At 43.6% G+C, this 17792-nt stretch overlaps 1 protein-coding gene across 1 annotated transcript; it reads right to left on the bottom strand.

Moving 5' to 3' along the window:
- Positions 1 to 8179: 8179 nt before the first annotated feature.
- Positions 8180 to 16820, bottom strand: RGS16 (regulator of G protein signaling 16). Its single transcript, XM_035123009.2, has 5 exons — positions 16702 to 16820; positions 12979 to 13071; positions 11930 to 11991; positions 10508 to 10674; positions 8180 to 9851 (listed from the first exon to the last, which is right to left on the bottom strand). The coding sequence occupies exons 1-5, from the start codon at positions 16743 to 16745 to the stop codon at positions 9651 to 9653; spliced, it is 567 nt and encodes a 188-aa protein (XP_034978900.1). The 5' UTR covers positions 16746 to 16820; the 3' UTR covers positions 8180 to 9650.
- Positions 16821 to 17792: the final 972 nt, after the last annotated feature.

The following is a 17792-nucleotide window of genomic DNA, read 5'->3' as shown; positions in this document are numbered from 1 at the left end:
TCAGCCTCCCCCTCCTCCTTGTAGATCAGGGGCAACAGCAGGAGGCCGGCAACCAGTGCATCCTTTGAAACCCAAGGAAGAACAGGGTCAGAAATGGATTTTAGTTACTTCCTTGATACTCTCTATCTCTGCACTGAATGGGGGTATCTGGCAACTGAACTTGGTGTCATGAACCTCTAATGAAGAGTGCAGCAAGGAGTTGGACCCAACAGAGGAGGGCATCTTGTGAAAAAGACCATCAAAAGGCTGCTCTTCTTGTGATGACGCCCACAAGGGAGAAGGAAAGCCTCAAAGCATCTGTGGTGGCCCTGAAGACAATCTTTTAAAAATAACCATGACATGGTTCCCTATGTTTCTAAATCTTGATTGATAATGATAGAAGCAAAATGCAGGAAGAGTTAGAAATCCTACTTGCACTTGAGAGGAAGCGAGTATTTTCAACCCCTCAGGAAACATCTCTTATTTGCCATTCTGACTTTCACAAGTGTTGCCTTTTCGTTTTTCATCACCATGACTTCTTCTCTCCCCCCCCCCTTGCAGACCAGGGGGTGGGATTTTGGTGCTTGGCAGCAGTATGTCAGCAGCCTGTGAAACCTAGGGAAGAACAGGGGGAAAGTCAGAAAATAATCCAACCAAGACATGGTCCCCTATTTTTCTAAATCGTGAGGGATAGAAACCAGCAGAATGCAAAAAGAATTGGAAATCTTACATACACGTGAGAAGAAGGGAGTCTCTTCAATCCCTCAGGAAATATCACCAATTTGTCACCAACAAGCTGCTTTCTCTCTATCTACCTAGCCTGGAATGGCTGCTCTTCCCAAAGTTCCCTGCCAAGTCACTCAGCAGGGGGACGTGTCACAATGGAGGACAGGTCACCATTCCTTTAGCTACCCCTCCCGCATTGCAGGGGGTTGGACTAGATGACCCTTGAAGCCCCTTCCAACTCTTTGATTCTATGATACTTTGCTTAACAATGGACATTGATCCTCTTAATAGTCAATTCTATAACTTTCAGTTGAGAGGGTGCAGAACATTACACCCCAAGCATGCCCTCGTTTCTCCTTTCATAGCTAGGGTCCAAGGCAGCAGCCAGTCATGGTTCATGGTCTCTCAACGCAGCCTCTTTCAGCCACTGCTGCCTGGAGTTCTGCCTCCTTCTTCCCAGAAAACCTTTGCAGAAAGCAACCCGTCCACGGCCGCTTCTAGTATCCCTCTCGCCACCCTGGCAACCTCACGTTCAAAAGACTTTCCTGTGGTGAGATCACATCCCCTGTAATCCCCTAATGTGTTCCACCAATAAACAACCAGCTTTCCTTACTCTGCAATACAGTTAATATTAGTTTAATTTGTGTTTAACAAATGTCCCTACCAAATTACATCCAAATTTCAAGCCCTATTGACTGTAGATTCATTGAATGTAATGGATCTAAGTCTTTCCTTTTGATTTCAACTGGTGTACCGAGAGAATGACTATTGATGGATACCACTCCAAGTAAATATTTTAAAATAACACAGCAAACTTCACCTCCTGCCTTAACCTGTGAGACCTTGGCTCTCCACGTGTTGTTCATGTGTAAAACTATCACAGCCTGAAGGAGAAGCACTGTGCACCCAACACTGCATTGCTCTGGAAGCTGGACCCTCCATTCTTAGTGCACCATGCATTGATCTGCAGAAAAGCCCTGAGGCATGAGCAGCTCCTTGTGCATCAGGGCTCAACGCTATCAAGACACCTGCAGTTTCTGTTGTGTATATAAAAAGAATTTTGATGATATACAATGTCCAGTCTCTTTATATTCAAAGGAAGTTTACTATAACAGAAAAGAACAAATCTACAATCTCATGCTTATTCACTTTGTTCCTTATAGAGAGCACAGGTTTCTCCCTATTAACATTTAGGGATCTTCCTCTGTCTGCTTCACCCAAGACAGACCACACTGACACACACTGTCCTCAACAGTATCTTGAGAACTAAGTCTCTCTAAGCATCCATTATTTCCCCCCCCACCCACACACAGAAGAAGAAAACAGTCAAAAAACGACAGTTATTTGAAGAACAGTCACAAGAAAATGAAACGCCTCTCTACCCAAGGAAAAAAATCCATGCTAAAAATACACAGCAATTCAACATAAGCAAACATTCCCATTTAAGGAAATTAGAACATAATCCTTAACAGTTTCTTGATCACATGCCCCCCTAGAAACTGCACATATGTCTTGGTTTCTTTGCAGGCTTCTGTGTTCAATGCATGGCTTTTGGGAGGGAGGAGCTAGCACAGGAGTAGGACGTCAAAGGTGGAACCAGAAGCATGGCCGTCTCCTCCAAACCTTGAGTTCCCTAAACGTGAACCATTCTATTTATTTGTTAGGTGTGTGTAGCAACCGCATGATTCACCTTGTATCTTTAGTGTTTGGGAGCAGCCCGGTCTCTTTTGGGCCTGCTTTGTGTCACACTGATTTGACTCATTATTGGGGTCCAAGTTTGCTCTGTTCAATCCAAAGCTCTGTTTTGCCCAAACTGGGAGGTGCTATTGTGATAATGCCCACAAGGAAGGAGGTAAGAAGCATCTAAGGTAGCCCTGAGGACAATCTTTAAAAAAATAATCTAACCATGATATGGTCCCTGTGTTTCTAAATCTTGTAGGATAGTGAAAGAAGCAGAATGCAGAAAGAATTAGAAATCCTACTTACACTTGAGAAGAAGAGCGTCTCTTCAATCCCTCTGGAAACATATTTGGTTTGTCACCAACTGCCTGCTGTCACTTGGACTAAACTATCTTCCCAAAGCTCTCTGCCAAGTCACCTAGCTGGAGGACATCACAATGGAGGACACGTCACCATTACTTAATAATCTTGCTTAAGAGTGGGATTGGGTCCTCTTAATATTTGAGCAGCAGCAAGATTCCAGGGCGTTCCAGGTACTCACTGAGGGTCATGTTTCCATTGGGAAACAAGGCACAACAGAGACTAGTGTCATTATGAAATAGGGTTTATTCTTCGCATATTTACACCTAAAGACTTCAGTGGAGGGGGTTGTCCCCCATTGCTCCCCTCATCACTTCAGCAAGCTGGGATCCAAGGCAGAATACAGCCATGCCGCCGACCCCAGTCTCTCAGTGCATCTCCTCCAGCCTGCTCCTTCTTCCCAGAAAGCCCTTGCAGAAAACAATTCCTATGCCGTTTTAAAATGTGGCTCTTTGGGGGTGGGTTGTTGTTTTTATTTTGATTATATATATTGTGCTTTTTATGTTGAACTTTTCTGTGAACCACCCTGAGACCTTCAGGTATATAAATTCAATTAATTACTATTACTACTACTACTACTAGGGACGCAGGTGTCGCTGTGGTCTAAACCACAGAGCCTAGGGCTTGCCAATCAGAAGGTTGGCAGTTCGAATCCCTGCGACAGGGTGAGCTCCCGTTGCTCGGCCCCTGCTCCTGCCAACCTAGCAGTTCGAAAGCACATCAAAGTGAAAATAGATAAATAGGTATTGCTCCGGCGGGAAGGTAAACAGCGTTTCTGTGCGCTGTTCTGGTTCGCCAGAAGCGGCTTAGTCATGCTGTACGCCAGCTCCCTCGGCCAGTAAAGCGAGATGAGCACCGCAACCCCAGAGTCGTCTGCAACTGGATCTAATGGTCAGGGGTACCTTTACCTTTACTACTACCGGTACTACTACTGCTACTACTCTTCTGCTTCCACCACCTTCCCTTTCAAAGCATCTTGCAAAAAGCACTTTTTCCTCTGGTGACTGTTGAAGATTCATTCCCCATGTTTGCATTCATGGGATTGTTGTCCATCACATGACAGTGTATGTTTTCATTCCACAGTGTTGGATGTGAAGGAAACAGGATGTTTGTGTTACTGTGTTCCGTGAAGTGGGACTATTGTCCTTTGTTCATTCTCTTTGCTGTCTGATGCTAGAGAGAGAGGGAGCCATGTTGCAGTGCTCCGTGTGTGTTTATATGTAAATAAACATAGATTAGCCAAATGCTGAGTTGCTGAGATCTGTTACGCAATTGCACAAACTCTGTGGATCCATAAGTGTGCTGATGTCAGTTGGTATCAGTCGCTGTGATGTTCAGGTTGGAGAAAGCTTTTGAAGCTCCCGAACGATCAACCAGGAGGGAGAGAAGATGCCGGTCACCATGTGTCTCTACCAGGGTCCTACTTGCGAGATCCTAACACTTTTTCCTGTGGTGACATCATGCTCCCTGTAATCCTGATAGCCTCCCCCTTTCTTGTCTGATGCTACATGTTTCACCTTTTGTCAGGGTAATGACTCTGCCATCACCTGATCCGCCTCTCTATGCAAAGCTTCTGACTTCAAACCCCAGCTTTACTAACTTCAGATATTATGGGGAGAACCTGGCACCCAGGAAGTTTAGGGGATCCTAGCCCCCTGCAAACCCACAACAATATCAAAGTCTGTTGTGTTTTCTTAGATTTGTACATAGTTGTATTATGCACAACGTTTAGAGTCGGGTTGGGTTTTTCCATTCATAGGGTCTCCACTAGTCATTGTACAAAGGATGCACCTTCCTTTCTAAAAAACACATGGTAGGGTTACAGTGCAGTCTAAAAGCAGTGACAAGTAGGCTTTTCGGTAATCTGTGCAATACAGTGGTACCTCTGGTTGCGAACGGGATCCGTTCCGGAGCCCGTTCACAACCTGAAAAGGCCGCATCCTGAAGTGTCATGTCTGCGCAGACGTGTGACCGTAATTCGGCGCTTCTGCACATGCGAGAGCACCGAACCCGGAAGTAACCTGTTCTGGGACTTCCAGGTTCGGCGTGTCTGTATGCCGAAAAAACGTATCCTGAAGCGGACGTAACATGATGTATGACTACTATAATGGACAGGAGCTAAAGGATTCACCCTTAGACTTCCCATCCCGTCACCAATTACTTTCGGTTTATGCTCAGTGTGTTCCATCAATAAACAACCAGCTTTCCTTACTCTGAAATACAGTGAATATTAGTTTTATTTATGTTTAAATAAATGTTCCTACCAAATTACACCATGCAGATGCTGTCCTCTCCCACCCCCCTTTCCTCCCACCGCTTCCTCCTCCCTGGCCAATATGAAACAGATTTCCATTGCACTGGTTTTGTAACTGATTTATTTTCAAATAATACTATAACAACAACATTATAATATTCTTGAATCCACAACATAGTATATCAGTCATTCACACTGAAAGAACCAGAACAAATTCCAGTTGTAAATAAATAGTAAATATTAAAGCAGCTCTGGCCTTGGGGAGGATTCCAGTCCATCTTCTCTTAGACTTCTGGCCAGGCTACCTTCAGCAATAAGAAAGTACATTTCATCCTGAGGTTTTAAACTGGGCTGCAAAGGCATGGTCACTTCATTGCTGGTTTGCTGGTGGAACCACCTACCACTAGACAGGCACCTCACAATTTCTCAGCTGTGGTTCAGCATTAAGAAATGTTTTATATTTTGTAGAACTTACCAAGAAAACCAACAATAAAGAGGCAGCGTGGCAGCTGTGCAAAACAGAATAATGGAAAGAATTGAGTAGAGCACATTTTTCAAATTAATATCCTTCACCCACCTTTGCTGCTGGAAAATGTTTATTTTGGCATGCAGTCAGATCGATGGTTAAATCACAATGGCATGCAAACACTGCAGCAGTAAAGAGTTAACCCGAGTATACCCACAAAAATAGCATTGTGGTTGTTGTTGTTTTTAAAAAAGAAAAGATTGTGTAAACATGGTTTGGCTTATATAACTTTATATATATATACTGTTCTTTCACCAGTGAAGTCCATGGAGGGAGGTTTTAACCATAGACTTCAGAATGAAAACTGCATCATGTCTCCTTTTTCAGACAACACTTCACAGAAGTCAACAGGAGTTTGTCTGAATAAGGTTAATCAAAACCAGAGTAAGAACCTCAGGATTATGGTCTCTGCTGAATGAGTGGCAGCGTGCAAGAGGCTTTTGCTATTGGCTCAGGGTGCATCCGCTCTGGGAAATGTTGCTTGTGGATAAATGAAAGAAAAGCATCAACTGGTCTTAGTGGTATTTGAAAAGCTTTACTAGCAGCAGCAGAACACTTGTTTAATAACCACTGCTGGGAAACAGGCACAGAGCACCCCAGGTCAAGGGTAGTTGCAGCCTTGGAGTCTTGTTCTGAAGCGTTGACAAGTGTTGACAAATCTCAAAGATACATATTTCAAGCTCTGCATGCTGAAGACCTCGGAAAATGAAAGGCTGGTTCACTCATTCATGTACACCACTTGATCTTGCAAGTTGGATTACTCGGAGGCTCTTAACCACATATTGCAGGGATGGGGAGCCTGTGGCCCTTAGACGTTGCTGAACCACAGTTCCCACAATCCCTTACTCTTGTGCATGCTGGGGGGGATGGAGTGAAAGTGCCACAGTATCCAAACCCCTGACATAATCACAGTAATAATAATCACGGAAACAAATTTCATTGAAAAGCGCTGTGTTTCAGTTAAGACCAGATGACATGAACCACATATCTGCGGTAATTAATCTATGGGGCTCAGCCACTTATCAATGAGTGTTGAACATGCATTTATGAGCCAGTCTGAAACAGCACTGTAAATTGCTCAGTAGTTGCAGTTTGACTGTTTATTTTCTCAGCCACTTCCGGTACTTAATTCACATAAGTACAGGTTTCTGTTGTGAACAAATACTCTGCTTGGTATTTCACAGTTTGTCAAATGAGCAAGGCAGGGTGTCAGGGCTGATTCTAAAAAACTTCCTGGCGTACAATTGTTCAGCCAGGTGTGGCACATTCTGTTGCTGCCATCATGATCTTTCGCGTACAATCCTAGCTGGTGTACATTACAAGATGCATGAAAGTACAAATGAGCAGGGATTCAATGACTGTGAGCCTGCGCCCCTTCTCAGTTGTAATCCAGGATCCTGTCTATCCATTACACAAGTTGGACCAGTAAAATCTCATAGTGTCTACCCTGTTGAATGACAGGGCCACTCTTGCACCCACCTGCCATTTTATTATATGCTGTTCCTCTCTCTCAGAAATCAAGTCACTTACACTAAGTTACACTGGGCCTACTAACTTGCATAACATTTATCTCTGTTCTGTGTATGCTGCTTTAGCAGCAGACTTTGCCTTTGTTTGCCCATTCACATCATTCTTCATTTACCAGGTTTTTCCTTGTCTCCTTTTTCAAAATGTCCTTCCTCCAAACCCACTGCCAGTCTACAGGCACAATTCACTGCATATAGCCCTACAGAAATATTGGAAGTTCCACAAGGACATGCACAATTTCTATCAGTTTCAACAGGTCTTGCACTGGAGATGAGGCTACAAATGAACAGTGTTTTAATATTCCCCAAATAATCTCCATTTATTCTATTTTCAGATTTTAAATGAGACTGGTCTGCAGTACAGTAAGTCGCTTGTGAATCAGACAGCTTTTCATCCCTGCTGGGCCTTTAAACTTTCTCTGATTGCATTTTGGTCAAGGGCTACGAATACCTAGTCACCTGGTCACCTGTGATTATGAGTAAGAATAATATTGGCAAACAAAAGATGAACAGGTCAAATCCATGATGATTCACTGGGTGAAGGATTTGGGGTACAATATTGAGTTAGCAGTGTGGGAGAGATTATGGACAAGTTTAAAATTTACAGCATGTTACACTCTGAAGGAAAATTATATGAAAATAATGTATTGGTGGTATTTAACTCCTAGTTAACTAGCTAAAATGTACAATCAAAGTCTAAAACATGCTGGAAATGCAAAGAGAAGGAGGGTACCTTTTATCATATATGGTGGTCATGTAAGGTGGTAAAAGACTTCTGGGAAATGATATATAATGACCTGAAAAAAATGCTGAAAATAACTTTTCTTAAGAGACCAGAAGCTTTTCTTTTAGGAATTTTAGGTGCTGAGATTCTGAAGGACCAGATGAAATTATTTATGTACGTGACCACAGCTGCAAGGATTCTGGTAGCCCAGAGATGGAAAGATGGTACAACTCTGACCAAGGAAGAATGGCAGATTAAAATTGATGAACTATGCCAAGATGGCAAAACTTACAGGATGAATGAGAAACCAGGAAGAGGCTGATTTTAATAAGGAATGGGGAAAGTATATAATTTATTTTAAAAACTATTGTAAACAATTACAATTCATTGGTAGGACTGACAGAAAACTTGTAGTAAAAATTTGAACTATGGATTGATAAAGGACTTATAAGAATAGAGTTACAGAAGAGATGCAGAGGGAAAATCTTATGAGGATTCACAAAGGGGGAGCAAAGTCAAAGGGGATTTTATGTTTTTATTTGAGTGTGTATTTTTTGTTTATTCTATGTAAAATTGAAAATGCAAAAAATAAAATTTATAAAAGAAAATAATGTTCCGGCAGGGAAGGGGTTGTTCACTAGAAAGTCCCCCCCCCTTCAAGCTGTCAAATGTGCTGCACATGATTGATACTGCAAACCTATACATATGCACACTTATTTTAAGTCCCATTTAAAAAAGTAGGACTTTCTTTCAAGTAAACAGCCATAGAATGTTCTATAACACATTTTGTTTGGACCACCAAGGTAGTAGATTTTTTTTTTATGGAGGGGTGAGGAATTAATAACTTTTACAGACTTATATTTGCAAGGCCAATCTAGTCTTGTTTCCCACTCTCTCTTTTTCTTTCCCTCTCTGTTGATGCCACCTGTCAATGTAGCCTTATAGGTGTTGTGAAATCAGCGGAGATATCAGTTGCAGGCCCCTTGCTGCAATGACTTGTCTGTAGTACCTGTGTCTAAAGTGCTGTGCTCATTAAATGCCCTATCTAAATAAATTATTAATAATAATAACTATAATAATTAACAATAAATGGGAAACAGTTAAAAAATGGGGCATATCATCCAAGGTTGCTTATAATGTTCAGAGAGGCACACTACACAGAGTTCATTGGCTTCTGCAGATGTCACCGGAAGTAAATTTGCCCATCATGGCAGAAGGCAGATAAGCAGTTGGATCAAAGCTGATACAGCTTTCCTCTGGCTACAAATGCAAAGCGACAAATGCAAAGTTAAGGATGCTAAGTCTTGACTGTTCAGCTGTTTGGTGTACAAACATGCAGAGAGCTGTGTGCTTCTGGAACTGCCATGCAGTAGCTGGAGATTTCAAACCCCTGTGTGCTATATACAGTTTGTAGTCTGTGTTTTGCAAGTGCAGATACTGGATTCTGAAAGCAGATAAAGACTGATGCATTTGGATGGATGCACAGGTGCATAACATTGAACACGAGGATGATAAACAGTTTAAGAGAGGAATTCAACCTTCCTAGTTCTTTGTCCCTCAATTCTCGCCTTCCCTTCTGCTTTCTTCGTTCTGCTTGGAGTGCAGCTTCTTTCTTACACAATTTTCTCTGGCGCTTTTCACATCAACGCCTGTTTTCTGCCCTCCCCAGATGCCAGGGACGGCCTTTTTTTTGGGTAGAGCTTCTGGGTGCATGGAAGCATACGGGGTCCCAGGCATCCTGGCCAATGTAAAGGCCCAGCCCAAACTCCACCACTAGAAAGCTCTTATCACCTCCCTCTGAGGCTCCTGCCTCTCCTGGTTCATTCTTTGTCTCTGTTCCCCCAAGACAAGTCCTAGCAGTGACAACGTGCAGGTTCAGGTGTGTGCGGGCTTGCCTGTCCTGTGGCTGGTCGCTTGCTCTGTCAGGTCCCTGTAATAGGCAGATTTCAGAAATCTGGGATAGGAGTCCTTCTCCATCAAGGTGTGAGTTTTCGCTTGGGCTTCTTCAAAGCAAGCAGAATTGGCAATGGTGAGGTTCCTCCTGGTCGCCTCTCTGGTTTCGTGGTCAAGGTTCACCTGTAAGGAACACAGGAGCAATTAATTCTATGCCAATATGTTTCTTAACAGGGAGGAATTTAAAAGCAACAGGTATTGCATGCATTCTAGCAGAGCCAATGTGAAGCAGTTAAGAGGATGGAAGGAGGACTGGGAAGGAGACCCACCCACAACCCTCCCAGGGTGACTTGGGATCAGCTGCAGGCCGGCCGGCTGGCCCATGAAGCAAAGTGAGGCAGTTGCCTCAGTGCAGCAGTAGACTCCAGGGAGGGGGCAGATTTGCTTCCTGCAGAGCCTCACCCCTCCCTCCTGGCGGTGAAGGTTTATCTACAGACATAGGACGGTGTACAAATTTAACAAATAAAAATAAAAAAATTCCTCTAGGAACAGTCATTGCAGAGCCTCATGCCACCCCCACCCCCCACATCCCGAGGCAAGACTGCAGTGGTGGCAAGGGGGGCAACGGTCAGGGGGTGGCCGCCAGGCATTTTGCTTCAAGCAGCAAATCTCAGTCTATCCTACTTCACAAGCTCCTTGTGAGGATAAAATAGAGAGGGTGTGGGGAAGGAAACATGTATACTGTCTTGAGCACCTTAGAGGAAATATAGGATGCAAATGCAGTAGTGTTGTTGTTGTTTTAAAAAAAGGATAGCATCATACTGAGAAATTTTACTCACCTCTTTGGGGGCCTCATTTTGAACAAAATCTTCAAAGATCCTGTTGGCTCTGGCTGCTAGTTTGGCTTTTGAGTGGGTTTTCTTATACTCCTCACAGGCCAGCCAGAACTCCAGGTTCTCTTCACTGAACTCTGTTTTGAGGAAGCCATGAAATGCTACCACCCCACCTGTGAAGGAGGACAGGGAATGTTCAGTTTGGAAGGCGAGGGAAGAGAACAGAACAGAAGGATGCACTTTTCCTTACAGACATATACACAATGCTATGGGATTTTTATTTTCTAAAAAAAAATTGAGAAAGAAAAGACATAGAAATAAAGCTCTTGTGCGGAACAAGGGTCAGAACATTGGTAGAAAAATTATTTTGGGAGAACTGGGGCATGGGCAGGGAATATTTTATAAATATATCCAAATCAGCAGGTTTGGAGCAAACTGATAGGCAACTATCTTTTCTATAGTGTATACAGTGGTACCTCGGTTTATGAACACAATTGGTTCCAGAAGTCTGTTCATAAACTGAAGCATTCATAAACTGAAGCGAACTTTCCCATTGAAAGTAATGGAAAGTGGATTAATCCATTCCAGACGGGTCCGCGGAGTACTTAAACTGAAGCGTTCATAAACTGAAGCGAACTTTCCCATTGAAAGTAATGGAAAGTGGATTAATCCGTTCCAGATGGGTCCGCAGCGTTTGTAAACTGAAAATTCGTAAACCGAGGTGTTCATAAACCGAGGTTCCACTGTATAGGCATTTAAACCACCACCGGGCCTTATCAGAGGATTGAATTGTTGTTTAAAAGAGCGCTCTCTGCTCTGTGTCATTTACCGTATATTCCGGTGTATAAGACAACTGGGCGTCTAAGACAACCCCCAACTTTTCCAGTTAAAATATAGAGTTTGGGATATACCCGCCGTATAAGAAATACGACCCGGCGTATAAGACGACCCCCGACTTTTGAGAAGATTTTCCTGGGTTAAAAAGTAGTCTTATGCGCAGGAATATATAGCATCTGTTCTCTAGCTGCAGGATCTAGCAGCTTGGATTGGGAATGTGTGGGGAGATATGCAGTGTGGAAATGGCACATTGGGGGGAGGGGGAGTTAAACGCCTCCCCGCATACTGTAGTCCTTATATGAAATGGAGCTGCCTGTGGCTGGTATTCGGGTTTTTTTAAAAAAAAAAGTCAGGGGAAACCAAGCGTTGCATTCAAGGGCATGTTGAATCACACATTAATCTGACCCAGAAGTGAACCTGCCTGAGGCACAGCCCACTGTAGGACATATCACACTTGAAGGAATTATGAAGGAACAATCAAGTCCTGCATTTGGTAGCTATGAGGGGGAGGAATCTGTTTTCCTAAAACAAGTTTTGGAAAACCTCTCTGTTCCCTTTGACGTGTTGGGGACTGTGAAAAGACGTACTCACTTTTGCTTCTCAGGAGGTGGTCAAAAGACTCATTCCATCCGAGCACCTCTTCTAAGGCATATCTGGAGAGGAGAATGAATGTTCAAATCATGGTGGTGTCAATAGGAATGTTGGGGTGAAGAGTTTAGGCAGAGAACCAGACAAGACAAGAAGCCCAGAGATCATAAACTAAAGTGAACACCCTCATCACCACTTATGGGGGGGGCAAGGCAGAAGGAAGTATCTGTCTCTTAATTTCACCTTAGAAAACAGCTGAAGCAAGGTCTTCAGTTCTCCTATTTCTTGTTAGCTGTATGGGAAAACATGGGTCCCTGTTCTTGCAGAGAACAAGCTGGCTTCTAGCTTGAGAACACATAAGCCACCACACTGGATTACTGGAATTTACTCAGACTACATGGATTGAGCGGTGGTTTCTGCACAGGCTGAAAAGAAAAGTGAGGGGCTGATGGGGCTCATCAACCTGGGAAGATTGTCCATCTAAGAGAAGGAAAACTATGATCCTCAACCTCCTCTGCCTTGTGGGATATCTTCAGGAGAAGAAAAGGCTAAAGAGTGAGCCCTACACAAATCTGGAGTGGAATCCCTAAGATGGCTGGATGACGCCTTGTACGCCTCCTTCCAGCAACTTCTGCAGCCAAGTTGGCGCTAAATGTATTGCTCTGCTTTCCTTTGGACCACATCAGTAAGGTCTTGTTGTCTGGGCAGCCCAGGACCTCCAGACACACTGCCAAAGCTTGTGCCTGGGGGAAGTGACCTTGGTGCTACTGACACAGCAGTTTGACCTCATGCCCAGAGGCGCATGCCATTGTCACTTGGGACAGATGGATGGCAACAACTCAGACTAAGGAGGGCAGGTCATGGTTGAAGAACAGTTTTCTTCCATAGATAGCTAGTTTCCTCCCTCTCATTGAATTCCCTAGGAGCTAAGATATCTATTTAATGCTGCACTGCTCTATTGCACCTTTCAGCACCGGTCCCTCTTAAGTAGCCACAGTGCTCTAGGTTGGAGCAGTTTGGTTTTTTTAGGCTACCTTCAGCACATGACTTACCTCTGCTTTGTGCTTCGGCTCAGGTTCCCAATTTTATATCCCAGATCTGGTTTATGAAGCAGGATCCCCAAGCGGGTCTTGAATTCCTTTGCTCTGCAGAATGAGAGGAATGGAAGAATGTCAAAATGAATTTTAAGCTAAAACAAGAAGTGGCCTCGAGGGGGCAGCAGTGTGTGTGTTCCTTAAAAAGAAGAGAGCTGCTCTGAGCGAGAACCACCATATGTCTGGGTCCAAACTGGCAGTTGGGTTTTGGTGTGAATTTTGCAGAGGGCTGGAGACCTTAGGGGCTGGAGACAGCAGCGGAGCATAGATCTGTGCTGCCCAGAGCAGGTGCACTCCTGAGGGGGGCATGATGTGCTCCCGAGGGGTGTGTGGCTCGGAGGGTGCCCTCCCAGGTGCGGGATAGCCGCTTGGGTGCCCAGAGAGATGCACGCTCCCTGCAGCCAGGGGCTGAGCAAGCTGCTCACAGGGGCGGAGCCACCCATGGTGGACCTTCGGCTTGCAACTCCCAAGCCTCCCCCAAGCTGTCAAAATAAAGGGCAAAGGGGGGAATTCCGCAGGCAAGGCGGTGCAGCTCCCCCCCTTACCCCGACGGCTCGGGGTAGACTTGGGAGTCGTGGGCAGGTGGCGCACTGAATGTCACCCCCCTCAGTGAGGGCACCCGGCACAGTCCACCCCCACCTCCCCCCTTCCTATGCCCCTGGCTGGAGAGAAGAGTTGTTGCATGTCTGTTCAAATAAATGTAGGAGATATATGATGGAGAGAGAGAGAGAGAGAGAGAGAATACTAATTTCTGTTGTGTGAGGGCATGCAAGCATTTCAGTAATGTAGAATTCCTAATCAAGCTGTAATTCCCATTAATGCAGAAGGCAAGGCAGGATTACACATGCAAGTAATTTAATCATCTTTGACAGATGGGTGGCCATTTGGTCCTTCAACGACTGCTCTAATGATTCCAGGCAATTGTGTATTATATTTATTGTGTGTGCGTGCTCTGTGTGTTTAAGCATGCTTTCATGACTACACAACTTTCCCTGAGTTCCCTTTTTTTTAAAAGGAGTTTTTATTTCCCACCTAGTTTCCACTTTTATGGACAATGGGATCTGGCTGGCAGCAAAGCTAGCTTATTTTTAGCCTTCAAATTCAGTGGTTAATATCTGAACTGTGTAACCTTTACAACATAAAGGATTCGCTAGTGCCCTTCCTGTTTAATAAACTGGAACCTCTTGTAACAGCTTCTCTTCATCCCTAGCATCATTAATCCCTCGTCCTCTGTGCTAGGGGACTCTTGGAAAGTCCGTCATGTTTGTCACATATGGTGCCCAGCTATGGCTCCAACAAGTGATCCAAAGGTTACACAAATGAACCAAAATTCTGTTTGCACAGTGGCCAACCAGATGCCCAAGGGAAGCTCTCCAGTAGGACGCATGTGTCACCTAGGATCTCCATTTTTGACGGACACAGTTTCTTCACTCGTTTGGTACATTTTGTTATGTGACACCTGCTCTTCGGGTGCAAAAGGACTGGAATAACACAACATGCAGATGGAACTGTTTGTTAACCACTTTTTGTAAAGACTAAATCATTTCTGTTTGGAGCATCTGCTGTCCTTTTAGTCGCTTCCTCTACTCTTATGTTTCCCTGCAAGATTGCTCTTCCTGTTCATGCACCCTCTGATAGTCTCTATGTTGTTGAATGCATGTGTCAGAGAACTGGAATATTTAAGGCCCAGAGATTTAACACATTCACTGTTTTTCCTGTGCCACTGTCTCTGACTCTTTAAAGCACTACAACAGCTTGACCATAGATTATGGTGGGGTTGGGGAATGAACACCGTCACCAGTGCATAAAGAGGTCTCTATTTACATGCCTCAAACTTTCCAGGAAAAAGTGTTTGTTCACAGGTATAAAATAACCAACAACCCCACATTCTTAGACAAAGTATAGAAACCAGGAAGAGCATGCCTGCAATAGTATTATTCTTTCTTTGCTATTAAAAGGACTGATATGTCTGCTTCACTTGGGTGGATAATACAGTAAGCCAGAGTTTCTACAATTACTAGGGGAAAGGATAGGTCCCTGCCTCAAGAAGGTCACTACTGAAATTGCTCATTGCGCTGCTTTTAAGGTAGACAGTCCACACTGTATGGTCCCTCTATTGTCATGCTCAACCAACAACATCCAACATACCATCTCCAGACTATTTAATTGCTCATCTTCTAACATTGTGTATGCCATCAAATGCCAACAGTGCCCTTCAGCCCTCTATATTGGACAAACAGGCCAAACCCTACGCCAAAGGATAAATGGACATAAATCTGACATCAGGAATCACAAGACAGAGAAACCAGTAGGAGAACACTTCAATCTCCCAGGACATTGTATACAAGATCTCAAAGTAGCTGTCTTATTACAGAAGAATTTCAGAAATAGACTGGAAAGTTGCTGAACTGCAACTTATTACCAAACTTAAAACCATGGAGAGACCAGGTCTGAATAAAGACATTGGATGCTTATCTCATTATACATGATAAAGCTATCTTTAGCCATCTCACCCCTTGTTTTTTTCCTGCAAGACCAATTGCAGTCGTTAACAGTCATCAACGGGTTTCCACACCTATCAGTCAATCACCCATTCCCACCAACCCTTCTGAGTAATACCCCTCCCCACCCTCTCACTAAATATAAGGGTCTGTTTCAGTGTATCTGAAGAAGTGTGCATGCACACGAAAGCTCATACCAATGACAAACTTAGGTGGTCTCTAAGGTGCTACTGGAAAGAATTTTTTTATTTTGTTTCGACTAAGCTCAAGAGGAACATCCTATTTATGATTTCTCTTCATTTCTCTTCATTTCCTCCCCCTCTTGTTGTCTCCCCCAATGTCAAACTATAAACTGTGAACACTATTATTTGGTTAAGTAAAATGTTACATCAATAATGGCAGAAATAATAATAATAATAATAATAATAATAATAATAATAATAATAATAATTGACAACAGTCACATTCCTTCTTCAAAATAGCATAAAGCTGAGTTTCTTCCGCACCATCTCTCCTGAACTTCCTTTGCACCACTTCCCAGTGACCCAGATTTACTTGCTGCTGCGCTAGCCGTAACAATGTGGACACGGTCACCCGTTTCTAGATTTCTTATGACAGCTGCCTGCCTGCTGTAGTGCGTCTGCAGCCTCCCCGCTTGGTGCATCACTGCGACAGTTTGTAGATGACTGCCTGGCTCGCCACTTTCTATTCTTAGCTCACCCCCCTCTGGGTGGTGTGTGGCAGGAATGCTAATTATGCAGAGCGTTGCTTGCAGAGGTGTCTTGTAGAACCGCATTGCAAAAACAGGTGATCGTTTGGAGACAAAGATTTCATTATAACATTTAAAAGCCTTCCTTTTGAGTGACAGCAAAAGTAGGTATGGACCAGGAAGCATCCCTCAACAAGAGCAACAGAAATTCAGGATAAATGCAGTTATTTTGTTTGTTTGTTTGTTTTAATTACCCCCACACACACACACTTCCTGCCCTTGCCAGTGATAGATCTTGCTCATCTAACTAACAAAAGTTTTTCCATTCTTTAGGAGATACTATAGGAGTATGAGCTATGGTTGTACACAAATGTTACCCTGATCAGTACAGATGTTGAAGCAAAGCACACTCCTGATTTATCAACTCGGCAGTTGATTGCCAAGAGCCCCAAATATTTTCCAGCCTCTTACCTTTCCAAGCAGCTTGTAGGAAGGGAAGCTAAACCCCGACACATGGTGAGGAAGCAGGCAGATGCTCTGTTTAAATTTGTGCAGAAAAGAGAAGCAGTAGGGAGCTCCAGCAGCAGCTTTTGCTGTTTAGCGCTCTGTGCGCTGCTGTCTGGAAGCGGAGCTTTTATATCTGATGGGGAATGGGAGGGAGCGGGAATCAAGTGCACAGCTCCTGCCTCTAGACAAGAAGAATTGGAACTGTCCTTGAGCATCACAGTCATGAACAGTTCCCGGCAGGAGAACAAGCAGACCAATTCCGCATTATAAAATATGTGTTCTTCTGTTGCTGTGGTGCCTTAAGATTTGTTGATTTGAAGGGCATACAGAGACTCGAGGAACACATTTTGTGACTATGTTCACAATTAAATAAACACTTCAGTACTGAGTGTATGGCAGTGCCGGATTTACGTATAAGCTAAACAAGCTATAGCTTAGGGCCCCACTCTCCTGCCCCCCCCCAAAAAAAAATAAAGCGGAAAAAACCTGGATGTACATTTCCAAAATATAAGATAAAAAACAAATAAAATGGCTTTAGATACCTATTAGGTCCATGTTTATTTATTATTACGGTCGAGGACCAGCTCTTAGAAGTAAAATAAAATAAGAATAAAGTAAAAATAAAACGGATCCCTTTGAAAAAACAGTTTCCGGGAGCATAATGTATAAAAGTCGCTTTGAACAAGATTTAAAAGAAAATTATTAATTATATAACAATGCTAAAAGTTTAACCCTTAAAATAGTGGCTGCAGAAAGCTGAGCCTAGCTCGCTCGGGGTGCCATTGAGGGGAAAAAAATCCATAAATTACCATATAGCATATATTCAACACCAAAAACAGCAACAATTTGTTGTTGACAAAGGACAGCTGGACATATAAAGGGCCTAAATCCGGCCCTAGTGTATGGTGAAAAAAATAGTCATGGATGCTGTTTGCTGTACTTTAGATGTGATGGTTCCAAGCATGTTCAGCATGAAACAAGTCTCATTAAAAGTGGCAGGACTGTATTCCAAGGAAACCTGCTTCAGACCAAGATGCCACAGAAAGTCCATATTG

This window comes from Zootoca vivipara, chromosome 7 (assembly GCF_963506605.1).
Source record: "Zootoca vivipara chromosome 7, rZooViv1.1, whole genome shotgun sequence".
NCBI lineage: Eukaryota > Metazoa > Chordata > Lepidosauria > Squamata > Lacertidae > Zootoca > Zootoca vivipara.
Note: the sequence above shows the minus strand (reverse complement) of the source record. Positions and strands in the feature narration are given on the sequence as shown.